This window comes from Passer domesticus, chromosome 4, assembly GCF_036417665.1.
Source record: "Passer domesticus isolate bPasDom1 chromosome 4, bPasDom1.hap1, whole genome shotgun sequence".
Classification (NCBI taxonomy): Eukaryota; Metazoa; Chordata; class Aves; order Passeriformes; family Passeridae; genus Passer; species Passer domesticus.
The window spans coordinates 14,596,962-14,624,904 of record NC_087477.1 but is presented as its reverse complement, the minus strand read 5'-3'; the positions used below and the strand labels follow the sequence as shown (position 1 = coordinate 14,624,904).

Sequence of the window (27,943 nt, the reverse complement as noted above, 5' to 3'; positions counted from 1 at the left end):
ACTTTTCCCACTACAACCCACAGACCAGGCACAATACACCAAACATGAACTTGCAAACCTGGGTGAACAAATGCCTGCTCAATTCCCACCATCAGAGAGTGGTGTGGGTTGGGAGGGAGCTCACAGCTCACCTAGCTCCAAACTGCTGCCATGGCCAGGAACACCTTCACTCAGCAGCCTGCTCTACCATGGGAATGCCTGCATGACAGTGTTGGACTACGGGATGGTGGATGCAGGATTTTTGAACTTCTGTTATGATCTTTTTTGTTGTATAAGCTGTGCCAGGAATTACATTTTCACCCTTTTACACCTGATAATATCAACACAGCTTTCACGGGGCTGCTGGGAGTGAGGAGCAGCAGGCAGAAGGAATGTGTAGGTGTCAGAACAGAGCAGGAGGGAGATGAGGAAGGTAATTTCATTGTTTGCTTTCTCAAATATGAGTGCAGCCTTTAGCCCTGCACCAGAGTGCAGGCAGCACTGCTCTCCCCTGCTGAGAGCTGTGCAGTTCTACACTGGGGCCAGGGGAAGCATCAACACCACGAGGTCTCTTCTGCCCTCTCCTCTCTCCTCCACTGGCACAGCTCTGCACTTTTTCCTGTGTTCAGTACCTGCTCCTGCAACTTCCCAGTTTTGGGAAGAGAGCTGTTCTGCAGCAGCAGATGTAAAACAACCCCAAAACACTCAGCAACTCTCAGGAGGTTTTATGGTGCAAGATTAAGTAATTTCAGAAATGAACTGAAAAATCCTGAACAATCAGACACTTTGTAAGATCACTATCCACAAAGGCAGGAGGTTGGGCCAATTTAGAAATTTAACAGCACTTCAACAGGATGCTTCATTACATTCTGTGTCATTTATACAAACAATCATGGATCCATTCAGGTTGGCAAAGTCCTCTACGATCATCCAATCCAGACATTAACCCAGCAAAGCCAAGGTCACCACCAACCCATGTGCCTAAGCATCACACCCACACATTTGTTAAATCCCAGGAGAGAGGAGGACTCCACCACTACCCTGAGCAGACACCCCTATGGGTGAAGAAATTTTTCCTAATATCCAGCCTAAACCTCCCCTGGCACACCTTGAGGCTGTTTGCTCTTGTCCTGTGGTTTGCTGCTTGGGATAAGAACCCTGCAGAGAACCCCACACACAGCTCAGTGCAGCACTCCTACTAAGGAAGTGTAAAAAGACCTAAATCAGGAGGTGCTAAATTCATGGTAAGAGGAAAGAACAGCAATAAAGGGAGAAAAAGGATGAGCAACAAGCCAGAAGTTAGAGAGTAAAAGGTGAAAACTCATTAGTTCCCCAAATGACTGAGAAGCAAAAATAAATTAAGATAAGAGGTAGGTGGTGGAGCAGCTTCATTAAATCACAGGTAAAGAAGATTAGGGTGACCAAACAGGGGCTAACTTTGAACAGAGACAGTGCCCTTAAGAGGGGGAGGTGGGGAAAAGCTTAGCCAGCCACCATAAAGGAAAACCCCCAGGCTCAATGAGGAAAATTGGGAATAGATCAGTGGTGTTCAGATATAAACTACATGGAACTCATAGCAGCCAGACCCCAAAAACATCCCAGCTTTTTTGTCATGGCTTTTTGACCAAACTAACAGCAGCATCAAAGAGCCCAACCAAGGAACTCAAAGCAAGCATCCCCATCCAGCATTTAACGTGCATCTTGAATAATTTCATCACAAGAAAATACCTTAAAGCTTTTTTTCCTATTTAAAACGAATTCCATCAGTAACTCACTAGGACAGGGACAGCCTGTCCCTGTGAGGTGGGACCAAGCTCAAAAGCCACTTTGGGGCAATAGTACTGAAGCGGTTTTGACTCGGCCAAATTGGAATTGGCAACTTCTGCCAATTCCGGCTGAGACATGTGCCCCTTTGCAAAGCACTACTGAGCCCCTACTTTTCTCTCCACAGGCAAACTATTGCAATCCATCTGGCACTCTCTTGTTTCCCTAGTTTTTCTTTTGGAATATTTAAGCAAACCCTAAAATTTACCAAAGAATGGTAATTTGCACCATACAGGCTCCTTCCTGCGGCTTCCCCATGCGATGCTGCAGCACGGTATGTGCTAAAACAGGAATTTCCCATGGAAAGCACTGCTGGCTGCCCTTCCCTTTGGGGGTAAAGGAAAACCAACCCACCTTGCAGTCTCCTTCCACTCCATCTCCTGTCCATCGACAGCCAGAAGCTCGTCCAGCTCGGTGAAGAGCTGCGGGGGCGCGGGGCTGTCATCTTCCTCTCCGAGGATGAAGCGGATGCGCTCGGCGGCGGGGGAGACTGCAGAGGTGAAAATACTGCGGTTAACGGCCTGCGAGATGACCAGGGACGTGCGGCTCCTCTCCTTGCCCTGCTCCCCAAGGCCATTCAGCTGCTTCTCCAGGCTGCCTCTGCCATCTGACATCCTCGTCGCTGCGGACGCAGGCACGGGAGCGAGGGTGCCTCTATCTCCCTCTCTCCCCTTCCTTGCCTCTCACTGAACTTCTTACAAGTTCAAGCTGGGAGTAAAGTTCAGGAAAACTTGTCTCTTCCTACAGACCTTAACTACGTTACAGCAATTTGCAGTCCTTGTGAAAAAAAAGCACTATGGAGCTCAGAACCAATGTGCTCTGTGGCGCTGCCCGAGGACCTGCCGCTCTCTGAGCAGCCCGGATCCTTCACCCCCTTTTTTATATGACCTAAAACCAGTTCCAGCCAAACCAATTGGGGGCTTGCTGGCACAGCATCCCACTGCTGGCTTTCCCCTCCCTCCCTGCCAGCCAGGTTTGGGCTGCCATTGGCCTGCAAGGCAGGCTGGAACCTCCCCAGCCCACCACTGGAAAGCACAGGAATACTTAACAGAAGGGTTGTCTCCTCTATACATGAAGAATGCAACCCAATGCATTTAGTCAGGCACCAATGCACTGAAAAAAAACAACTGGTCCCGGTTGGAAAAGACTTCAACACACGGCACAAGCAAGGCCTGTTTGCATTATAAGCTCAAGAAAAAGGACAAAAACCCTTTCCTTGTTAAGGGTTCAAAACTCAAACCTCACAACATCACTGTCCCCATCCTCCCAAGGCCCGAGGGCATCTCCTAAAGCTAAATGGAGCCCACAGTATCAGAGTCACCTTGCTGGAGGGCTCCTTGGGGTCCACAGCCTTTTTCTCAGCATATCACCTTAAAACAAAGGTGTGACCATGTGAAATTTTAAGACTGACATCCTTTCTGCTGGGTGTTTATCAGCATTAGAGATATACAGCAGACTATGAACTTTGAACAGTTCTGCTAAAAACTCATTTCTTTTCAAAAGATCAGCTGGCTGTCTCTTGCAAAATAATTAATTACATCAGGTGTCCAACCACATTGATTTTTCCAGGGTAAACAGACTCAGTTTGCAACAGGAAAAAAGAAACCAGTAAAAAACATGCCCTTTACTCCTTTTTTCTTTTCCTTAAATAAACTTTGATAGCTTTCTTCCTAAATTACTCAGAGTGATGATGCTTCAGTGATATAGATTTCCCTTTGACTGAAAGTATATTTGTAATCATAAATGCACTTGGAATCTCCTGGGAGCCAAGGACCTTGCCCTGCTACTACAGCAGCCTCCCCATCACGAGGCATTCAACTTCCTGCAGGCTTCAGGAGAGCTGGAGAGAGACTTCTGACTGGGCCTGGACTGGCAGGACAAGGGGGAATGGGTTCCCACTGACACAGGGCAGGGTTACATGGGATATCGAGAAGAAATCCTTCCCTATGAGGGTGGGCAGGCCCTGGTACAGCTTGCCCAGAGAAGCTGTGGCTGCCCCATCCCTGGCAGCATCCAAGGCCAGGTTGAATGGGGCTTGGGGCAACCTGGGATAGTGGAAGGTGTTCCTGCCCATGGCAGAGGGCTGGGGATGCCAGACTATCCATCCATATCATGCATGTTCCATTGTCTTCTCCCTTTACCTGCACTAATGAATCTCAATATACTTTTATATTCAAATAGAATTCAAATATCACAGCTAGAAAACAAATAAAACACACATCCATCTTACTGCTTCAAAAAGCCAGGTGGACCACAGAAGAGGCTGCTGCTTGGGAGAGGCTGTAAGAGAGGGGACTGCAGAGCTTCTTGAGCTGTTGAAGGCATCCACTGGAGCCAGTGGGAACAGTCTCTCTGGAGTCACTCTGAAGTGGTTTTACTATACGGAACATCACAGTGACATTCCCAGCCATGGCATGATCACTGCACACCGAGCCTGGGTGCCCACTGTCTGTCACCCCCTCTCTCTTGCCTGCCCCCTCTCTCTCCCTGTAGCTCACTTCCAGTTATCCACACTTAGGGCCCATGATAAGGCTCACAGCCCCATTAGGGCACTTGCTGGGTCACAGGTCCCGATGCTCGCCTGACCACGCGTTCTTTATTGCCATCTGTGGGTTAATGGGCCGTTGATGGGTTGTTTATGCGCTCCCTTTAGCAGGGAGAACATATTTTCACCCTAATCTCCAGGCGAACACCGCGTGCTCGGCGTGGGCAGCTGGCTGAGCCCCGGGCTGAGGGACTGGAGAGTCATTAACCCGGGGGGTGACCCCTCAGCCCTGTGTCTGCTCGACCTTTGAGCACCACCTCGCCAGCCTTGGCCATCACCTTCGCTTCCACCTCTCCCTTCCAGCTCGGGAGCTGCTCAAACCACACCGCTGGTGCCAGAAGCGGCTCAGGCTGCTCAATGCTGTGCTCCTTGCTGTCTTCTTCAAGAGATCAACCTGATGGTCAGCAGACATTTGCAGAAGAGAAAAGGCTAATCCACAAATTTAGATGGCCGGGGTTATATTTTTCCCCTGAATGGGAGAGGAATTAGCACATTAATTGCAGAGTTCCAACACAACACAGATACAGAGGCAATGCCATCCATGGGGATGTCTCACTTGCCTCTCTTCCCTTTCCAGTTCCATTCAGCCACACACAGTCTGTGAGGCAGCTTATAAAATGGTAACTTGCACAGAGCAAACACATCAGCAGTTTCTCCAAGTTCAGCTCAGGCCAGTTCTGAGCACAATGTATACCCTCGGGGTCCCAAAGGCAAAAATCAATCTCCATCAAGAGAGTGGAATCTCAGGGAGTTCAGAAATAGGGAGAGACACATTCTAGCACAACAACGTCAAATGGGGCTTGGCTGAGCTTCCCAGCCCTGCTCCAGCAATGGCTTTGGTGGCAGCCGTCCCTCACTGCCTGGTGCAGTGGCACAGCCACACATGGAAATGCCAGGGGGATTGATGGCACTGGCTCCTATCCTAAAGTCACCTCCCCCTTCAGTGCCGAGGGCCTGGCTGGTAGTGGGTGCAAAGCAGCTTCAGCCTGGCTCTCTGGATGTACAGTGCTGCCTCAGGATGGAGGACAGGGGTATCTGTGTTGATGTACAGTTAAACAGCCTGCTCTCCACTCAGCCAACATGCTTTCCCTCCTGCCTTTTCAGCTGGCTGTTATCAGGGACACTTCTGAAGACCCTGGGGACCTGCACCTCAGTCAACTGCTTCCTCCATCCGAGATTGAGGGGACCATCAGACAAAGTTCTCTGTTGCTTCCCAGTGCGTTGGCAGCTACAAAAATCCCCGAGAGACCTGGTGCAAATCCCTCCCCAGAGCCTGTGGAACCAGTATCAAGGAAAGCTGTTTGTCAAATGTGCTTTCCAGGCAGCCTTATTAAAATAGGACATGATTGCACTGCCATTCCTTTCTGGGGCTGCCCTCCCTCTGCCAAAGCCCAGGTCAAACCCATCCACAGTCAGAGCAGTGACACACTTGTACAGACACCTGTAACAGATTTAAACTTGTTTCCTTTCCAGTTCAGCTGACTTCCCTTCCAAAATTCTCCATTACCAAAACAAATTTTAACTGTGTCACTGTCAACCCAAGACACCAGCTAAAAACGTGTGGGGAGGCTTTGGTGACCCACAGTCCCACCAGCTTCCTTTACAGACAAACCTGAACAGAATGCCACCAAAAACCAGGAGATGCTGAGAACAATCACCTGGGACATCCAACGCACTGGGCCAAGGCCACAGGGTAAGACAAGAGATGCTCTCCTGCTTTACCAGCAGTACTGTCCAGCACTTGTGGAGCACACAGACCCTCCACGCCATTCCTGCACCTTTACAGGTAAGAACTGTTATTTCCTTTATGGAAGGGAGAACAATCTCTTCAGGTAACACCAGTTTCTGCAGAACAGCCCAGGTGAGAACTGATTTCCTGATTCCCCAAGTGCTCCACCAAGCACAAGCATCCCTGAGCACCACCAAAGAAGCCGAGTGCACACGGATTTACACGTGACACCTGCTTCTGGAAAGACTGCTCTGAGTTTTTGGGAACACTGCTCCGAGGCCACATGCTGGCCTTTCCCAGGGTCCCACAGAAGCAGCCCTGGGTGATCTGCTCCCCAGCTAATCACTCTCAGCAAGCGTGAGAATTTCTCCTTGCTTGTTTTGCGTCTTTGCTTATGAACGATTACTTTCTGACCCCGTTCTGGGGCGGGCTGGCTGTGAAGCAGATTAGACTTTCCACAGGCAGGATTTGGCAGCCAGGAGGGAACTCTCCCCACAGTACCTGGATCCCACCCCAGGCCACTTCTTGCACAACTGTGGGGTGCAGAGAATGCTATTTGAGGTGCTCAATCTAATTGGAGCAAATCTACCCTAGCCTTTCAGAGTGTCCCTTCCCAGACACAATGAACAGCACTGACTGCCTCTGGAATAATCCATTTTTTGCTGGGCTTTTGGACTGCATGATAGTATGTGTTTTGTTGTGAATTCCTCTGCAGCATGTGGCATATATTAAGTGTTTGATCTGCAAAAAATCTTCAGTGTTGGACAAATTCTTACTAATACTGTGCTCTCTCAAGTGCCATAAGAACAGCAGCATTTATGTAACACCTTGCTGGGCATTCCCAGCTCCCTTGGTCTTTGGTGCTGTGCCTACAGACATTTCGTTAGAACATTCCTTGGAGATGCAGGGAGAGAAAAAGGACCCTTCTTCCCAAAATGTTTCACATCAACTCCTCTATGGATGCAATGGGAACAATCAGTCTGGGAAACCTCTAAACAAACCCAGGACTATCTCATGAAAATTTGGTGAGCCTTACCCTAAAAGGCAATTCCTATAAAAGAAGGCAGCCTGCCAATTCCATCCACATGGCTGTGATGAGAGACCACCACATGCTATATCCCAAGTCCCATGATGATCTTTTTCCAGCACTGCTGCACTCGAGGGAGACTCTGCCTTCAAAGACTCTTTTTCCCAGCTGCAGACAAACCCAGTAATATCCACACAACCTGCCAGGAGCACAGGCAGCTGCAGGATCCCAAGGAAATGGGAACAGATAGCCTCCCACAGACACACCATGAGCCAGTTGAGCCAAACAGAGCATTTTACCTATTAACAATGTGATTGAGGCTCTCTGCCTGCTCACATCAATGCCAGGCTCCCCTGATTCCAAGGGTGCCCAATTTGGTATACATGGACCATGCAATTCCCCATGGGTAGATGTTAATCAACAGTGACTGGCTCCCAAATTGATAGAAAAACAGGAAATTTGTCTTTCTATACCACAATTTTAAAATTTTCTAGGTTCTCCAAGTGCCATTCTTAACTGCATTAAAGGCAGCGATGCCTATGACACTTACTTTTACAAACCACCTAACCCACAGTGACAAACCATACTGGTTATAAACCCTGATACAAACTACACCACAAGCAATTCATTGCAAACTATGGATAACAAAGGTATTTTTGGACCAGCCCTGGAGGTCAGCCATCGTACTTCCAGTTGTGTCAAACTGCTACAGCAGCACATTTTTAAGGAGCTATTCCCAAGCAGTTGCCAAGAAGACTTTAATAAAGAAAGAGCAGCACCTAGGGAAAGCCTGGCTTTCTCCAGAGCTCTGGAACATTTCCTGCTGTCACACAGACACAGGATGCTGTCTGGCATCACACCTCCATTGGATATGAGCAACAGTCAAGTCCCCAGTCAAACAGCAGAGCAGCGGCTTCCACATAGAACTGAGTTCAAAAAACACCCCCTAATGCTCATCATTTTCCTTCTTTGGCTTTTCTTGGTTTCCCTTTTTAAAACAGTGTGGCTTTCACAGTCTCGTTCCTGGAGAGACTGGTGCTGTCCACCTCTCTGGGATCCTGCTGGGTCCTGTTCTGGTACCTTAACACTGTAAGCACACCATGATCACACACACGCCTCCATCAGTATCACTGCACCATGTGGCCACAAAGCAACTGCTCATCATAAGCACAAGGGAAAACTCCTGCTCCACTGGTGAAGCAAAAAAAGCATTCCTTTTCTTCTCCAGCACTGAAATGTTGCTCCCCAAAGATGGTTTTAAAGCAGGTTTGATGTGCTGCAGTCCCTGTAAGCAGCACCGTTTCCTTGCATCAGCCACAAGTACTCCTGCCAAACTATAACTCAGCCTACCACTGCTCATTTACCTCTTTTAGGTAACAGGGAGGGTACAGAGACACTTGTAAGGACACAACTCTGGGCTCTTCTCTTGGGTTTAAGCTTCCACACAGTGACAAGAGGAAACTTCTTCTTTGCTCTTCCCAACCAGCCCTCCGGCTGCAATAGCCAATTTTCTGCCTATTAAGCTCTTCTCACAAGCAGGGTTTCATCACTGTCTATTTGTCCCGTTCAATCAATCGCCACAGCAGCCCTGACTGTTTCAGCACTTCTGGAAGTCTCCTTCAGCAGGGGCTCAGCAGGACAGAGACCACTCACAGAGGGAGGAAGCTACACACTTGTGGGTGAGGATTCTCCATAGTTATTCCCACAGTTTCCGTGCATGCCAAGCCCTTTGCCCCATGTCTCCGGCTGTAGTGGAGCCCACCTCCGTTGCCAGGCAGTTTTTCAAGGAGTACTGAATGTTTCTGGCATCCACACTTTTTGCTTTCAGCTCTTTTCATTCTGTCCCCTCTGTTTTCGATGTTGCCAAACACCTCATCCATTCTGGGCACAGAGGGAGCTGTGCTTTTTATTATTCCTCACCATCCCTGCAAAGACCAACTGGTGCACGAGAGCTAAACGCACGGGCTGGGGGGTTCTGCACGCTGCTATTCCTGCCTGATCACCTGTCCTGCTTCAAACTCCAAAAAGGGCAGGGAAGCCATGGTGTAAATATCTATTTTATAGAATCCCAGACTGCTTTAGGTTGGAAGGGACTTAAAGATACTCTTGTTCCAACCCTCTGCCATGGGCAGGGACACCTTCCACTATCCCAGGTTGCCCCGTTCAACCCGGCCTTGGACACTTCCAGGGATCCAGGGGCAGCCACAGCTTCTCTGGGCAACCTGAGCCAGGGCCTCACTGCCCTAACAGGCAAGAATTTCTTCCTGATACCCCATCTAACGCTGCCCTGTGTCAGTGGGGAGTCGCCCCCCCTTGTCCTACACATACCTCCACACCAAAAGCACTATCACAGAATCACAGAACTGCAGGACACCAGGTTGGAGAAACCTCAAGGATCATCTGCTCACCTTGACTCTCAGCAGGAGGAAGGTGCCAACCTCCTCTGAGATGCTTTGAAAAAGGCTTCCCTGTTTTTCCACCATCTTCTGAACAGCTCTGCTCAGTGACAAACCGGCCTTTTGGCTCACGACAGTTCACAGGCGCTTATCTAAAAAGCTGCAAAGCCAGCCTGAGAATCCAGACAATGCTTCCATTGACCAGGAGAGCACCAGGATTTGGCCTGACAGGGTGCTTACACAAGCAGGTGGTTTCACATCTGGGTGCTGGTTTTCCTCACATTTCCCTGCTGCTGCAAAGGAAGCTCCATCAGGTGGATCCACCCCTTTGGGTGCCTGCCTTTCTTCTGTATGTTAAATGCTGACAAACATCCCTTGGTATCCCTGGAGATGTTAGGACCATCCCGATGGTGCTCTCCCCACCCGTTAGCAGCGTGGCAAAGCAAAGTTTTGCACGGATAAATCACCTCTCTGAAGGCATTTTCTTTCTCTCTGGGTCAAGTCAAGGGAACTCAGAAAAGGGCTCTTGCAGTAGCATTTGGGAGCAGAAAGACCCTATTGAGACAAAGACACAATAACCAGTTTGGGGCCTGCCTTTAAAAATTAACCACCATTAACTCTGGGCTGGGCAGGGCTCCAGGCTGCCAGCAGCACACTCCTTCCAAGTGGCTTCCCAGAAACTCCCAATTCAACTCCTTCTCAAAAGCCTGCTGACATTTGGGCAGCTCCTGCTCTTCACTGGTTTCCCCTTGCAACAGCAAGTGAAGTTCAAGCTTCTGTCTCCTTTTAACTCTGAGATTCACAGACTCACCCCCACCGCCTACACAAGCACCAAACCTCCAGGGAACATGACTAAGGTGATAAAAAACAGTGGATTTGCTGGGGTCTCATCCATGCTAAAAGGTAGCTTACAGCTTTAAGCAAATTTCTGTAATTCAGTCAAGGAAACATAAGTATAAAATATTTCCACTTTCAGGAGAAGAACATGACCAGAATCTACATTAATAAAACTGTGTACAAGAAAAATAAAAGACCATTATCCAATGGATTTATCCAGGAAAATTAAGCACAGGTTGGCTTTCAGTAAGTGAATGCACTGTAATTAAGATCAATATACTCCAGAAAAGTCTACTGCCAAAACTGAAGAAGGAGGAAAGCAAGTTCAAACAAACCCAACTTGTTTTTTCACTGAAAAATGAGAAATCTGGTATCTAGAGATACATTTGGTGACTCCTTATGGAATGCAACACGAGCCACGCAGAGAGATACTTTTACCAAAACAACAAAGAGGCTCTAAAGCTGCAGCGAAGCACAAACACACAGAATAAGGAGGCAAAGCCACACTTCACTGCACCATTTAGGAACATCTGGGTCTGACACAAGCCCAGGTCAAAGGAAAACTACCAGAAATGAAAGATTCCACTAAACATTGGAGGATAAGTGCGTGAGGCATACAAGGAAAATGAATTATTTAAAACCATTAGCGGCAGGAGCTTGAGAAGCAGTGGGTGACCTGGACCACCTTGGAGTGAGACAGCCAATTAAGGGGATTAAAAACTGTGCAGAAAAGAAAAGCAGCCTCTTGGTGTGAAACTGCAGCACACAGGTGGGTGCACAGGCACTTAGCCTTTCCCAAAGGTAACATGGGAGGAGGCAGGTGTCTGCAGAACAAAGAAGACGGAAGTGAACCCACTGAGTTCACAATGAGTGACCAGGCCCTTGGTGTCACACCTCACCAGACCCTGTCCAGAGCCCAGGTTTTAGTCAGGTCTGGAATGTTTCAAGCAGCCTGGTTCTGAGGAAAACAATCAATCCACAGAATTACCTGGCACTGCTCTCCAACAAGATACCATCTACCACATTTCTACCATTTCTTTCTAGACTCCAGGTTGTGCCCTTTGGAGGTTCTTCTTGCAGTTTCCAAAGGTGCACAAGGTTACTCTGCCTTTATTTTTCTTACACAACTAAAACCACATGGAATCCAAACTGCCCCAGCCTGCTGGGACTTACCCAGACCAGGAAGGCTGTAGTTAAAAACAAAACCATTAGCAGAGTTCTCCGAAGTGCTACTTAAGCAGATTTTTTTTTTCTTTCTTTTAAGCTCCTAAATGCAACTTTAGCAATTATTGGTTTATGTAATTGCCTAACATTTAATGTTTACAGCAACATTTTACAACTAATTTACATGTAGTTCACTAAATGCTTTAGGGTTAATTGGTCTTTTGCTGTGCATTAAGCAGCTTGCTAATGATTAGACAGCTGGGAAGAAAACATAAGTAGGAGGTCAGTTTGGGGATGGCTTGGACCAAGGGAATGGCTGGGAGGGGTTTTTGCAGAAGCACTGACCTTCCTGATGGTCAGGCCCCAGCCTAACCCGAAAGTGGCACAATATGGTGTCTTTTACAGGGTCACATCATCCCCTTTGTGCCACATGTGAGGAGGAGGAGGATGCAAGAGGATCAACCTACTGCAGTGAGGGGAGGAGGAAACCACAGCAAAGGAGAGAGAGAAGATGCAATTCCTTGCGCTTGGTAACAATAATGTTGTACTGCCTGTGCTTAAAGGGCTCCCCAGGAGAGCCAAGTATTCCCTGTCCTGGCCACCTAAAGGTATGAGGATGATTCCATGAGTAGGAAAAGTAACAGTGTGCCTCCCTGGGGCGCTGTGTCACTGCACTGCCATCTAAGGACAGAGCACTCCAGACATGATACCATAATTTAGAAAGCAAAGTTCATAACTTAATTACCAAGCTGGCCCTGCTTTGAGCAGAGGTTTGGACCCACTGATGGCACCTCCCAACCTCATTTATTCTATTTCATTAGCGAGCTTCCCAGATAGATGATCTCCACTCCAGCTACCCCATCTGCTGCCCAAACGTGACCACTTTGCCATGGGCTTCAGAGAACTTTGAGTAATGAAGAGAGACTGGAAACCCCACGCTGTGTTTAATGATCTGCTTGGCATCCTGGCCTGGAGAATGAGAACAGAAAGGAGAGTAACAAAATGCCAACTCTGGATCAGAAGATACTGACAGACTCTTTAGAAACAGCTAGGGCTGAACCAGCAAAACCAAGACCAAACAGGAAAACAGCAAAACAAAGCTGAACTGCTTCCTTTGCATTTAGGGAATCGGCTGTGACCAACCCAACAGGGAGTCAAACTCTACTTTTTAAATCCTTCCCCAAGCACAAAAAACCGGCAGTGGCATCAAAAGCACTGAGCACCCAGCTGGTCTTAAACATTGTCCAGGACGTAGGGGAAAAAGAAGGGGGAAAAAAAGGAGGGAAACAAATCAGCCAGGTACTAATGGTAATCTTTTAAACAACTTGGGACAGAAAGAGCAAAGCAGAAATGATCAGTGTTTTCCAAACTGTATTCCATCAGAACAGCACTGCCTCCAATATAAATCTCTTTACAAGCACTGATCTCCTTAGAGTCCTTAAATGCCATCTTTATTTCTTTTTAACTGGTCCCATTGCATTTTAAATTGCTTTTTAAAAGTATGGCTGGAGCATATAAACACGATGTGTGGAAACACAGAATTGTTAAAATACAGGAAATAAATGTGAAAAGTTTGTGGTTTTACTGGTACTCAAATTTCATTACCCAGAAATAAGGAATGTACTCATTTTAAAACAAAAAAATATTTTACTATTAAGAAAGTCTCAGTGTCTGGCAAGTTTCTGCATATGATTAATTATTACAACTCAGCAAGGGGTGCTGCTGTTCTCCTTCTGACCCTGCACACGCTCCAGGTGGGTTTAAGAATAGCAACAGCCAAACGTCACCCTTCCCCACTTTTACTGTCTCACTGCCCCCAGCACTCCAGCCTCCTGCTCCCCCTTCCCTGCTGGGATCAGGACTCTGGGCTTGGACTAGTCTGTTTAGCTGATTCAGCTTAGTGCACGACCACAACACCAGCTAGATGGCCTTGCAACCAGTTACATGGGCATGAATTTTTTTACAAAGAGGGTGGAAAACCGCTAGCACAGAGAAGTGGGGGATGCCCCATCCCTGGAAACATTCAGGGCCAGGTTGGATGGAGCTCTGAGCAATGAGGTCTAGGGGAAGGTTTCCCTGTCCATGGCAGGAGGCTGGAACAAGATGACTCGAAGGTTCCTTCCAACCCAAGCCATTCTGAGACATTTTTATGATTCCATGAAATGAATTAGACGGCTACAAAACCAGTTAGGTGGCCACAACAGCAAGAGGGAGGAACACAGGAGTTGGGGTGAGGTGGGAGCCTCACACAGGAGATCTGCCCCTGCCAAAAAGCTGAAGTGAGGGATAACCCCTCTGTGGAGCTGCCCAGAGTTCCCAGCCCAGCAGCTGGGCCAGGCCCAGCTAATGCTGAGGATATTCAAAGGGGCCTGTGGCCGTGCCAAGCACGCAGCTCCTGTGACAAGGGTCGCTTTGTCTTGCGTCCCCTCCGCCTCCCAGCACATGGGAAACTTCAGAAATTCCCTTGCTGAGGAGAACAACTAAGCTGAGTAACTTGGAATTACAGGCTTTTAAGGTTAGTTTGCTGCTGGAGCCAAGACATATTTCCAGAGCTTCTCAGGACTGAAAACAACCTCCTACTTTTAATGACTTGCCTTTTATCTTTAATAAGGGATTAGGAGCTATTTTTCCAGCTAATACCTTAAAATCCAGATAATCATAAAAGCAATCAGTAATACCCAATATATGTTAATTACTCATTTTCTTCTCGTCTCTGGCTGCCCTGCTGTCACTCAGGGCCATTAATTTGTCTATAACAAGGCTGCAAATCAAAACCAACAAAAGGCTTCAGGTCCTCTGGGGAGTCACAGGTTCAGACTTGGGGGATTAACCTCAGATTATATCTGCAACAACAGCAAGGGAAACAACATTGTGGCCCAAGAGGTGCTGAACTATCCCACCAGCCCTTTACCCATGCCTGGACCTGCTCATTCCCACAGGAGTTAAGCAAAGCAAAAGACTGATTTAAAATCAGGTAAAGAGGCACTGAACAAACTTGACAGCACTAAGGGGAGCCAAAGCTGCACTCACCAAGTCATCCCCAGTGAAACGTGGCTCTCAAATAATTTTACTTTTTCCACACTAAGCTACACTGGCCTTTGCAAAGAGAATTTAAAAGAATCGCAGGTGTAGAAGCTTTACATTCGAGATCTGGTGCTGAAATAATGACGCTGATCAGCACATTGCTCAGACAGGTAACACCTGTGACTGCTCACAGAAGAGGAATTCACAGTTCCTTGGATGCCATGAATTTGAAGGATGCCTTGGATTTACCAGAATGATATTTAGGTCATAAGGAAAAACTGAAGCAGAGCAAGGACGTATATACCTACTTGGAATTACATCCAGCACTTATGTTCTGCCCTCCCTGCACAGCCATTTCTCCCATTTCTGAGTCCTGAAGAGCTCTGCATGACCCCAAAAGGAGTTTAATCACTCATGCCTCAGACCCAAACTCTCTGTCACATCCATTAGTGCACCTCTTGGTTTCAGGACCATCTATCTGCAGTGCCTTGCACGTCTCCCTTGCACAGGTGACGTCCTAACACCGCGAACACCTTCCCCTAATCTCCGGAGTCACAGTCACGTAACACCAGCAATCATCTGCTTCTCAGCTCTATTAATAGAGCCCCTGCCTGCAGCCAGCCTGGTGGCCAGGGCTGCTCCTGGCTCACGTAACACCGCCCGTGGCCGCGCTCTGCAGCGTGCCCTGCCCGCCCTGGAGCGTGCCAGGGGCACACACGAGATGTCAGCACCACAGAGACCACCACCAGGGCTCTCCCAGGACAACAGCTTCCCATCCCTGCAAGGCTCCAAGGCCAGCCTGGACAGGGCTTGGAGCAACCTGGGACAGTGGAAGGTGTCCCTGCCCACAGCAGGTGATGGAACTGGATGGGCTTTAAGTTCCCTTCCAGCCCAGGCCATTCTGTGATGGTTCTATGAGCAGAGAGCACAAAGTACATGTTTGATTCTGAAGACTTGGGCAGATCAAATTGCTTAATCCAAACAAGAATCAAAAACTCATAATTTCAGCCTAGACTGCACAAATGTGCTAATCCCGTTTTTCCCAGTGGCATCTTCTACAGGACAGAGGGAATATTACTGTCATTTTACATTATTAAATTATTCAGCTCATTCAAGAAATTAAATACGATGTGACAACAGGAGAGGTTGTCTATTCCTTCAGAATTCTCAGCTAAAAGGAAGGGCTGGGAAGATGAGATCTAAGGAGAAGAAGGAATTTGGCTAGCTCATTAGTTCAGATAATGCTCCCTTAATTCCTAAGGGAATTTCAGCTGGGGAGAAAACCCAAACACCAAGTAGTTGCACCATTACCAAAAAAGACAGCTTTCCCCTCGGAAATTTTCAATGGGATTTCAATTTGCATCCACATGGAATCTGAAAAAGATGATCCAAAAGGAAGTCCTCTCCATCTCCAGGTGGATACCAGCATGAAAATCTGGCCAGCCAATGCACAAAGCTCAGGATGCTGGAAGCCTGCACATCACAATGTCTAATTACACCGGGTACTATAAAGTGTGGCCTGGCTACCAAAAGGGAACAGCAGATTCAGGGTGGAGCAAATACTAACAGCAAATCAAGGAGATCATGACAATGATATCACCAGATTAAATCCATTATTTAAAATAAAGTTCCCCACTTGCTGACTCAAACAAAGCATGATTTTTTTTGTACTCTAGTTTTTTAAAGGCAAACATAAGAGCTGATGAAGTGTCTCATTAATTACTTCACCCACTGAGCTGAACCCTCCATAGCGAGGTGCCCATTTTCATGGCTCCAGGGAAAGGAGAACCATGACCCCAAGTGAAGAAAGTACACAGCAGTCTGCAAGTGCAAGGCAGCACTGAATCACAGAATCCCCTAGGTTGGAAAAGACCTTTAAGAATGGAAGCTGAAATATGGAAAGGAATTCCCCAAGAATGTGTAACGTACAAGCCAAGGCACACATGGATCCAGCTCAGCCATTCTGGCTTGCTGAATTGTAACTGATTTATCTGTGTACAGACACCAAGAAGGGATTTTTGTACTTCTTCTCAAAGGCTTGGCTTAAAGCCTACTGAACTTGAGGGAAAAAAAGACAGGAATACTATGTTAAGAAATACACAGGTGATTTTCAGGGAAATTAGATTCCAAACTTCTCCTGCCTCCCACTTCTAAGTATTCTTTTAAAGCCCTAAGTTAAACCAAGGTACTGAACAGAGAGATGCATCTCCTCCTTCCCCAATCCTCCCACCTGTGATCAACAGGAACACATGCTCAGACAATCCCTTTTCCAGCAGCCATCGTGCCCTGCTCTGTCACTACAGCAAACAACTTCTGAACAAGGAAAATGAACTTGCAAGGGGGCTCCATCTATTTCAGAGCAAGAAACTCCATCACATGGAATAGTAACCCCAGAAGAACCAGGCAAGGACTGTTTGCTGCATACTTCCATTAAATGCATGAAAGAAAAGAAGACGTAGAAAAAAAGATTGGTTTTCCAGGTGTTCCTCAACTTTGTGGCACCAGAGAAGCCATGGAACAGAGAACAGCTCCTTCATATAAACCTGATCCCTCAACTACAACCCAAGCTCTTCTGCTTAATTTTGAGATTAAGTGAAACCTCTGCCTACAAAAATCACATCGCAGATGAGAACAGTACAATGCACTGATTTAGATAAAATAACTTTCCTTCAAGACATTCTTGCTTTTTATCCCCCAAAGAGACAGGAAATTGTGAGGAAAAAACTTCAAGGATGTCTTTTCCAAGATCTGGAAGCTGTCCTCCAGTGGAGATTCCCATTTTAAGCACATGCTTTGCATAACTGAAAGAAAATACGTGACCTTGATAGTAAGCAAAGTATTCCTCACAAAACATTTACTCTTCTTCTTGCTGTGCAAAATCTGTCTGCTCTTCCCAAATGAAGGACACCAAACCCACATTCCTCAGAAAAATGTCACACCAGATTTAATTGGAGGAGGATGTTTTTACAACAAGTTCAGCACTGACCTTATGTTTCTGAAGCTGTTAGCTTCCAAGCAAAGAGCATTTTCCCTGCTGCAACACGTGCTGCCTGGGCTGTGAGGGCTCTTCTAGAGCCAGAAGGCTGTTCTTCACAGATATCACCACTTCCACATCAAGGGCATCTCACAGAGCACCACATACCACCTGACACTGTCCCCCATCCCTAAAAATGTCTCAAGCACTCTTAAAATGTGTATCCAGGGTCTCTCCTCTTACAGCCTTAAGCTACAGGAAGAGCAGTGTCCCCATCATAGAAGCCCAAAATGATTTGCGTTGCAAAGGACCTCAAAGTTTATCCCATTCCAATCCCCTGCCATGTGCAGGGACACTTCCCACTATTCCAGGCTGCTCCAAGCCCTGTTCAACCTGGCCTTGGTCTCTTCCAGGGATGGGGCAGCCATAGCTTCTCTAGAGAACTCTCACTGCCCTAACAGGGAAGAAGCTTTTCCTGCTGTACCATCCAAGCCTGCCCTGTCAGCCTGAAGCCGTGGTGAGCCAGAACGAGTCACCTGTGGCAGCAGCTCCTACACACTCTGTGTCCATGTAGAGCTGACCTGGCAAAATCCTGCCTTTGCATTTCCCACAGGCACGGAGTTCAAACACCTGGGAACACCCCAGAGCACCATCGCCGCTTCCAGACACCTCAGACAAGCAGAGGCAGCAAGAACTGCTCACAATAAATGCTATGTGCCTGACCCACAGAGACCAAAAGATGTAAAATTCCAGCAGATTTCCTGAGATGGCTGCACAGGCCAGATCACAGATGTCACAGCCTGAGACAGTTGCCACTTCCAAAACTTTCCCCCTGCAACTCCTTTTCCAGATGAAACCTCAGAGGAAATCCAAATCCTTATTTCCAAAAGGTGCTGAACACCAGCAGGCTGCAGCCAAATAGATCAACCTTCCAAGTCTCCAAAATTCAAAGTGACCCCAGAGTAAATACTGTACTTCTTAATTTCAAGAAAATGAGTGAAAAGAAATACAAATGCTTTTCTAGTCAGTCTCAGCCTCACAATCCCAAAGTTACTGTAACACAATCATTCCCAAGGCGCTGAAAATAAAGAGCCACTATCAATGGAAGTACCACACTGCATTCCTGCCATCCATGAACAGGTAACCTCTCTTCACTCCCAGCCAGCAACCTTCCCTGTAGCTCCTTCCATCTGCATATTAATATTATTTTGCCTTTTCTCTCTATCTTCAAAGGCTTCCAAAGCAGCCACATTCCCTTTTGACAACAGGATTTGACAGGTTCTCCCCCACAGCATCACACCTTCCATTTCTTTGCCCTGCTCACACCTGTCCCAAATTCCTTGGCAAAACCAGCTATAAACATGGGAACTGTGATCAGGGTTTTTAGCACACTTATTAGAAGCGTGCAATGACAACTGTGGAGGAATGAGGCAAATGTCCTGATATCTTTCCATTTTTAGAAAAGCCCATAATTATGTTAACGAACAACAAAACTATGAGATTAGTCACTGCACTGCAGCAAAAAGAGCCAAGTCACCAACCTTGGATTAGCTGGAGATGTAATGAAGGCAAGCCAAATATTTTCCCAACCCCAAAATAATGTTCGATTGAACTTGAAGGCAATCTATGGTCTTCCAAAGTGTTTGGAATTCGCCACAGAGAGAGAATTAATTGCCTAAAAAAGGTCTGCTTTTAGCACAGAATGGGAGGTTTGGGAAATCTAAGGAAAGGATGCACCAGACAATTTCTGACTGCAAACAATCTATCTCCTCTTGTGCAGAAGGGCAAAGAAAAGCCCCTTTTGTTGTTCACAGGTATTATATCCACTTTGGGAAAAAAGGAAAGAAGACATCCCCAGCCTCCTAAATGCTAGCAAGTCTCAGTTACAAGCCTACAGCTCCAACTGCTGTGAAATATGGGATGTCCTGAAAGCCAACCCTTTCCATGGCTGGTACCAGCTGGGAGCTGTAACAGGATACAAATCATCTGCAGGACTTGACTTTTCCATAAAGAATTCAGGAGGATAAGGTTTGCTAAAACCTATTTTGCTCTAATGACTGAGGAAGGACATTAGGCAGAAGCTGGGGAACAAGACCTTCTTCATCCACAAACCTTACACAGCTGCCATCTTCTTCAGGTCCTTAATATTGAGAAGCACCATAACCCCAAAAAACACTGTATTCCACAGGCACAGGTTTTTGGACAAAAATCCACATGTGTTACCACTCACACAGAAAAAAAAAAAAAGTTATTTTGAGACTGGAAATGAAACCTCAATGCAAATAAACTCTTTCCTGGAGCAGAACAGACACAGGTGTCCAAGGCAGCTCCTGAAAAAAAAAGGTGAGCAGGTTGCTGTGACCACCAGCAGCAGCTCTTGACTGACATTTTCCATGTGGGACACGTGTCAGTGCCTGACCTCCCACAACAGGTGGGAATTCTGTCTCAGCTGTGACTCGGGGAGAAGGTCTGCAACTGAATCACTGTTCCCGAGGGGAACTCCGAAGGGAGCTGTTCATCTCCCAAGGGAATGATCCCTTTTTTATGAGCCCATTTTTGCATCAGTTGGGGAAAAACTATGAGAACACCTGGCAATTCATTTAGTGACAGCTGAGCTGGCATTAAGGCAAGTAAAAATAATTGGGAAAATGACAATGCTCCTCCTAAGTACTGCTGGGGGAAGAAAGCTCTTTTCCGTTACTCCACTTCCAAAGGGACAGCGTGATGAGCCATACAGAGCATGCTGGCTGCTTTCCCAAGAAGACTCGTCCTCCTGGGATCAGTTTACAATAAAGCTCAGTGAGGGGGACAGCTCAAGAGCAGAGCAACGCTTTGGGAAATCCACACAACTCCCGGGTCACCCCAGACAGCGGGCAGGGAGCCACCAGCCCAGCCCTAGCCCCCTGTGCTCTGATTCTCCCACTTGTGACAAAGAGAGCAGATACCAGGAACGGTCATCCCAGCACAGAAAGCAGCTGAGAGCACTCCCTGAAACCTTGCCCACTGCCAGGTTTCCCCACGTAGCCAGAGCAGCTCCAGTGTGGGTAACTATTTATATCAGCAATCCGCCCGGCACTTCAGCAGATGCTCAGCTTTAAATATGGCTTTAAATCTTCTTGCAAGCAGCCAGGCTAAATATATGCTTTGGGTTAAATTTGTTCCTGGTGCTGTCCTGGGTCACAGCTCTCGTTCTGCCTGCGCTGTTCCTATAGATAGGTGCTGGCACAAGGTGTCCTGGCAGCCTGTCCCTGTCCCACCGAGGTCCCTCCCATCCTTAAGCCAAAGCAGGACCAAACCTGCGGACAAGGTGATGCTGGAACATCCAACAATCAAACATTGCTCACACTTAACCCCAAATGTGGTTTTGCCTGCAGCTGGTAGCCTCTTATTTATTGCCAAAGCCCTAAAGGAACCCACAAGACAAAGAGCACTCTCATTCCAAAGGCAAACAATTCATTACAAAATACTGCCTGTTTTGCATATACACGCATATGTATTTTAAGCAGACGAGGCAAAAGATTTGGAAATCTTCCATCTTCACCACTGAATTAAAGTCACATTGACACAGCTGGAACAAAAACCATAGTGAGCTCAGTACAAAGCCTCCAGCACCATTTTTCTGGGCAGATCCCAAGGCATGCTGCCCATCCCTAAACCTTCATCAGTTTCCTGTTCCCCCTTCCCATACCCACACATGACATGCATCATTGGGAGCTGCAACACGCTGTGAAACCCTTGGGCCAGGCCAAAGGAAAATCTAAATGACTCCAGGATTAGTCTAAATTGGGAATTTAGGGCATGAATTTGATATCTGAACCACACAACAGAGAATATTTAACTCTAAAATAGCCCATGTGAATAACTGTAATCAGCATGTTCTGTGGTTCCTGAGCTGCTTCCAACCAGCAAATACGATTCTACAAGCTGTGACAGTCACTTATCTAAAACAGTCCATCCCCAAACAATCCCCATTTCTTGCAGTAGACATGAAACAACTGTTCTGGATGACACTATTTTCCTGTAACTAGGAATGCAGAGTATGTTTCAAGCCCAGTTTTAATGCTAAGCCTAGACTAATCCCCCCCAAGAGCTTTAAGGTAGGCTTTGCCAAAGGAACAATTGTTGCCACTAAATGCATTTCTACTGTTTGATGGTGAGCAGTTTATTCTGCACAGTGAGCTCCCATTCCCACGATGAAATCCATGCTCGAATGAAATCACTTGAGTGAACTTCTTTTTTTTTTGCTACAGACTCATCCTTCTGAAGTTTCCCATCCTTGGCAATTTACCTTGGAACAGGCTGGGACAAGAAAACCATGATATACAGAGTAGGCAGAAGAAGTCCCACACAGATAAAGGGAAACCCAAATAAGAGCAAGTCCAACAAAACGGGGTCAGGCATGTTCTCTAGGAATACCCAAAGTGCAAGGAAGAGCCCATGCCCAGCTGAGCAGCCAAGTCAGCACTCTGCCTGGAGCAAGGAGCAGACAGCAGCCTTCTCTTCAGTGTCTGGAGCCTGACAGCTTTGCAAGATGGTCCAGAAAGCTTTGCAAGGCCCAAGGACCAAACACCACACATTGAAATTCTCCCACATCCATGAAACTCTTCCCTAGCCTCAAAGCTTCCACTGCTTTCATGGACTTAAAACCAAGCAGTTTCAGGCGACTTCTGTAAGAACATTTCCTCATCAGGACTCCCCTGATCTACCCCGCACCAAACTGCCCCCAAATAACTCCCAAAACTTTGTGGATCCATCACTTGCCACGTCCCCAGTTTGTTGTTTCCACACAGCCTGCTCCACAGGCAGCATGGAGTGTTTGACTCTGAAATACAACCACAGGACATGGTTACCACCTACTGGGATTGTACTGGCATGCCACATCCAGCCCATGGAATGTGAGTGAAGGTGCAATGTCTCCACAGCTGATGGGTTTCAGTACGGCCCATCTGGAGCTCTCAGACAGGGAATACACAGGGCCTCATCTCTCTTGCAGAGACACTCACTCATCTGGACCACAGCCTATGGAATACCTTCCTTTACCTTCTCCCAGTCTGAGCGACACCCACCTCTGCCCAGATTTTGTGCAGGACACTTGCTAAGTACCTTGACATCTAAATCTTGTGGTTACCTAAATGTTATGGTTTCAGAATAACTTCCTTGTCCTCTCTGCACCAAGCACACCAAGTTTCACCATCTCCAGTCAGCTCTTTTTGCTGTTCTTCCCTGTCAGTGGTGCTCTTCAGTCGTGTCCTTTCCTCCTGACTCACATCCTAGGAGCTCCTCATGTGTCTGAAAGACACTCCCAGCAGTGCCACCAGCGCTCCCCAGCCAAGGACCTGTGGCTGCAGCCCTGCCAGCTGCTGTCCTTGTTCCCTGTACCCTGCAAGCAAAGCTGATCCACCCTCAGTGCCATCCATCCCCCGTGAAACCACCCCTGCCAGCTGCCACGGGGCCAGACACTCTGAGCACACTTCTGTGTGTGGGTTTCCAAGGAGGAATGTCCAGGCAGAGCCAGGAGGCTCTTCCCTGGGTTGTGACACCTACACTGTCTGCCTCCTTCAGCCTCCCAGCTCCCCTCCACTCAAGTGCTGCTTGCACCAGGAAAATGGGTTGGTTCCAAGGAAGGAAAGCATGGATTTGATCTCCTGCAACGCTTCGACTCAGAGGAGCTGGGTTATTAAAGAGAGCCTGAAGGCCAAGTCAGGCAGTCCCAGTGTTACAGAACTGCCCTCGGAGCAGGGATACAGGGGGGAACTGCTGGAGGTCTCCACAGGTCAGGATGCTCAGAACAACTCTCCTTTCCTGCCAGTCATGCAATTCCCAGGGTATTACACACCCTCAGCTCAGAGCTCAACCAAACACCCTGTTCCATAGGATGAACTTGGTTCCCATTACTATATTTAAATATCACGGTCTCCACTTGGAAGCAAGACTTGAACTCATCCCAATACCACATTCAGGCTGGGACTAGTCCATTCCTAGGCTTCCTTACAAAGAGCAGGAAAGGCTTTGCTGATTTATGCATACTTTTATTTCCATGTAGCTGCTGAGGCCTACAATGCCCTTCCAGGGGTATCCAAACATAAGGAAAAGGCGCCACAAGGGCTCTGCCTTTTCTGAGACATAAATCCATCCATGCAAGTACAAACACATCTATGCAGAACCACTTACATTTCAGTTAACATCTGCTTTCCTCTCTAGATTGCAGATGACCAAGTTCTTCCTACACGTAATTTTGATGCGCTTAATACCATTATTTTAAAGTTCACTCAGTGGGTAAGAAATCAGCAAATAAATCCAAGCAAAGACTCTCCCCTGCTTGAACAGATGTTGGATCAGGATTCAAAGCTGAGCAGAATAGCCCACAGCTCTCAAGGATTTTGTTTCAGATATCATACAGATTTGTTCTAAAATACACAATTTTTCTAGGAAGTGGCTGACACTAACAAAGTGAAAAGCAAATGATTTTCCATGATCGAGTACTAGAGCTGAGGCTTCTCTGCCCTATTTTGTTTACTCTTCAGGTTTTTGACATGGAAATCTCAATTTCCATTTCCTTTCATGGTGGCCCTTTGGCTGCCAGTCTTTCAGTCACAGCTAAAAGAGCCAGTTTTGGCTCATCAGGAAGTCAAAGAGATAAAAGTCAGAAGAGATAAAAGAAGGGCACCTCCTGCCTCTCACTAAGTTGCTGTTTCTTCAAGGCATGAACACATCCAAAGACAGCATCTGCTCTAAACTTCAAAGCAAGATCACCAACATCACTTCCCCAGAAAGAGAAACCTTGGAGTGGGTCCTTGGACTTGACCACAGCTGCAGAAGAGACAGCCTGAGCACAGGCCCTGCCTCAAGAGCATTTGCAAGGGCACACTGAGGCTTGGTGTTCCTGAGCCATGACAAATGTATTTATTTCAGGGCTCACTCTTACACCAAGCCCATGCTGGAGCCACGTCCATAGGGGTGCAGAGAGAGCCCTTTGCTATCAGCTCGGTGTTCTGTATGGAACTGATTGATTTTTCTCCTTTTTGAACACTCCCATGTGGTCATTCTAGCCTGCTGGCACTAGGCTACAGCAGGGTTTTGGCCTCACAATCTCTGGTTTCCCCTCCAAATGTTTATCATCTAATTCCCTAACAGCTTCCCTGTGCAATCAAAATCATCCACATTGTCATTGTGCCAGTTTGATCTGGAGGAGATAAATTGGGGGAGCAGAGAGAAAAGGGGAAGGGCTCAGGAAGTACTGGTATCAGGGAGAAGAGAGCAGCCCTGCACTCCCACAGACACCCCTGCACTGCTCCCCACCACTCTGCTGAAACCTCAGTGGATTCCACTCATTAGATCAGCATCTGCTGCCATCCCAGCGCTGCCATCTGTGCACTCATTTCCCAAACCCACAATCCCAACTGGAGGTTAGTAGGTCATGGACATAATTCTCTGTCCCTCCTGGGATGAGAGGAGACGGTTCCAAGCTGCAGGAAGCACTGAGAGCCCCCCTGGTACCCTTCCTGACCCTCTAAAGGCTCTCCTGCCCCTCCCAGAGCAGCCAAGTGCCCCTTGCCAAGGGCAGAAGCAAGAAGTGACTGGCACACCTACCCCAGCTCTGCTGATGAGCAATTTACTGCTGAAAGAATAATAATAATAAAAAACAGACACCAGCTTCAAGAACAGCTAGACCAAGGATCAACATGTGAAATGGTCCCAACAGAAGAAGTTCAGTGAGGTTCACAAGAGGCAACTGAAAACACAAAGAAGGGTTCAGAGACAAAAATCCAGGTGCTAGTTATACTGACAGTAAAAGAAAAACCCCTGTTTACATATACAGAGAAATGCAGAGCTTTAGGATGGCTTGTTCCCATACTGTCCAACAGATTTGCATGGAGTGTAATCCCAAAAGGGCAGCTTTGCAGTGCCAACCATCATGTCCCCAACTCAGCCCTTCTCAGCTGGAGAAACAGCTCTGGCTTCAAATCAAAATGTTTCTAAATGAGATTTTTTTTTTTTCCCCACATGATAAATTCCTTGGACTTTTCTGTCCCTTAGCAGTTTCACGTGAACACAGGGAACAGAATTAGGCAAAGCATTAAGGTGGCTTAGGTAATTATAGTGGCACATGCTATCATCAGTTCAAGACACAAGATTAACACAGCAAGCTCCAGTTAAAGCAGGTCTTCCCCATACTAGGAAAGGAACCAGCCTCTTTTTTGCTCTATCTAAAACATACACAACCTACCCTGACAAAGTGGGAATAAAGACCCTATAAAATCTTCCCAAAGGCATCTCTGCTGGTACTGAAACACAGAGAAAGTTTCAAGCTGAAGAACCGCTTTCAATCCACCAAGTAGACAGTTACACACCCTGTGGCATAAAATACCACGTGAAGGTTATATTGAATTATTTTCTTCTACATCTACATGACTAATTGTGTCCCCTTGGGCCAAGGGAGACTTCTAAGAGAATTGCCTGGTCAGGAAAAAAGCAGCAAAGACCATTCTCAATTAAGGAAGGCTTAGTCACAGATCTAAGAAAACATGCAGTTAATTGAGGCAGAAGTGACCAGTAAATGAAAATACTGTGTCACTTAGACCTACCCCAAAACCAAAGGATTTTGAGACTGAACTTGCTTTGCAGGACATTTTTTCTGTTTTGCCAAACCCAATTTGTCAAATAACTCTTGCTATTTTACCTCAAACTTTGCCACAAATAACTTAATATTAACCAGCTGGAGTTTAGGAACTTAGCTCCTCTCCCAAGAACAGGTTACAGCTATAGAAGAATCTTAACTTTGACTCACCCCAAAACTATTTCTATCAGTTCTTCAAATTGTAGAGAAAACTTAGAGGTGTGGCAGGAGGGTGGCAGCACTCAGGTGTGAGAGCCAAAAGAACAGCAAGAGGTGTTTGTACTTCTTATCCAAATTCATTTTTTTACTTCAGGGCTGAGGATCTTGATCACTTCAAGATGACAACAACCTAAGTGGAATTGCTCAACAGCCCTGCTGTCTGCATTGGTGTCACTGCCATGGCAACTGCTGTGGCTGTTTTTTAATGATGGGAAGAGGGGAAGCAGGTTTTAAAAGCTCCCTGAAGAGCTGGCACTGTGCCTTTAAATGCACTGCCCCCAGGAATAATCCTCACCAAAATCCCATTATCATTTTATCATTTCTCTATTCCATTCCCCCTTCCTCCCCCAGGGGCTGCTCCTTTCAGACACATGCAGATATCTCTGAAGAATTCAGACCTGAACAATTTCTTCCCAGTCTCTGCAAAGGTGGAAAATACTCCTCTCTACAGCCACAATATTCCATGCACAGGTTCTTGGGACATTTCACATGGCACATGACAGCAGACTTCCTTTCACTCCCCAGCACCACTCTGACATCATCCCAGTGCAGGAACACTGAAATCCGGAGAATACCAGACTCTCTAGATCCTCCATGACACCTGAGGCACCCAGCAGCCTGGCTGCAGCTGGAGGTGACTGACAAACACTGAGTGACACAAGCACTCCTGGAACACAGTGCACAGGGAACAAGTCAAGCTGCAGAAGGGAATTTCAGCCTACACTACTGATTTCTTGTGAGGAACCAGGCATGATGGCAAACAGGGCTGGGCTGGTTCATGTGGCTGAACAGTTCCTTCCAAAGGGCATCTGGTGGCACTTCAGAGCCTGGGGAAGGACAGAGAAGATAGAGAGCATGGGGAACACTGCTGCATTAGGGTGAGATGCATTTTCACATGCACAAGGCCCCTGACATGGCCATCCCTCTGAAGACTTCCAAGACCAGCTCCCAGGACCAGCCAAAGGGCAGCTGGTGCCAGGGGAAGAGCAGATGCCACGTGCCACCTCCAAGCAGGTCTGCACACGTGGGCTTCTGTCAGAGCATATGCTGCAGCATATGTCACAGCTGAGATGGCCACAATACACAGAGTGTCACCACATAACTTCAGAAACCTTCAAGCCATACAGAGTAACACCACACCACATCATGAGCAAGGAATGGAAGCTCCATGATGTATGTTCTGCATTTACCTAAAGCAGATGGACATTCAGTGTAAGCAAAATGTAACAGGTTTTAAACAAATGGAAGTGCTTGTAACAAGCCCTGATGCGACTTCCACATGCACAACTCAAAATAAAAAAGAAAAAAACCTCACAGTTGCAGGTAAGGATTGTGGCAAAAATAGCATTTGTTAAAATTAGCTGTCCAAGTGAAAGCCTGTACTCTTGCCAAGAAGAAAAGAAAGGCCTTTGCCTAGGGTGATAGTTCACATCTAGACCCAACCTCATATCACCATGTCCCTTCATCCTGCCCAAGTGCCTCAGTGGGGGCTTTGCAGTGAGGCCACAGGAATAAGCAAAATGCCATCCTGATCCTCTCCTGGAAAAAGAGCTGGAGTAAGCAAGGGGTGAGGGCAGTCAGGTTTAGCTGCTGCTGGAAGCACCCCTC

The 27,943-nt window shown here is 47.1% G+C and overlaps 1 protein-coding gene and 1 long non-coding RNA gene across 6 annotated transcripts in view; one reads left to right on the top strand and one right to left on the bottom strand.

Annotated features, from left to right (window-relative positions):
- The window catches only part of SLC4A4 (solute carrier family 4 member 4), a 138,206-nt gene that overhangs the window by 50,019 nt on the left and 60,244 nt on the right, over positions 1-27,943 (bottom strand). For all 5 annotated transcript variants that reach the window (XM_064416263.1, XM_064416258.1, XM_064416260.1 and 2 more), the window contains exon 4: positions 2,158-2,293. In XM_064416263.1, coding sequence (XP_064272333.1) covers positions 2,158-2,293 — 136 coding nt within the window. The remainder of the gene's footprint in view (positions 1-2,157; positions 2,294-27,943) is intronic.
- Positions 11,243-12,956, top strand: LOC135298560 (uncharacterized). The gene is made up of 3 exons (XR_010360553.1): positions 11,243-11,435; positions 11,907-12,109; positions 12,323-12,956. It is a non-coding gene; the product is annotated as an uncharacterized LOC135298560 (long non-coding RNA).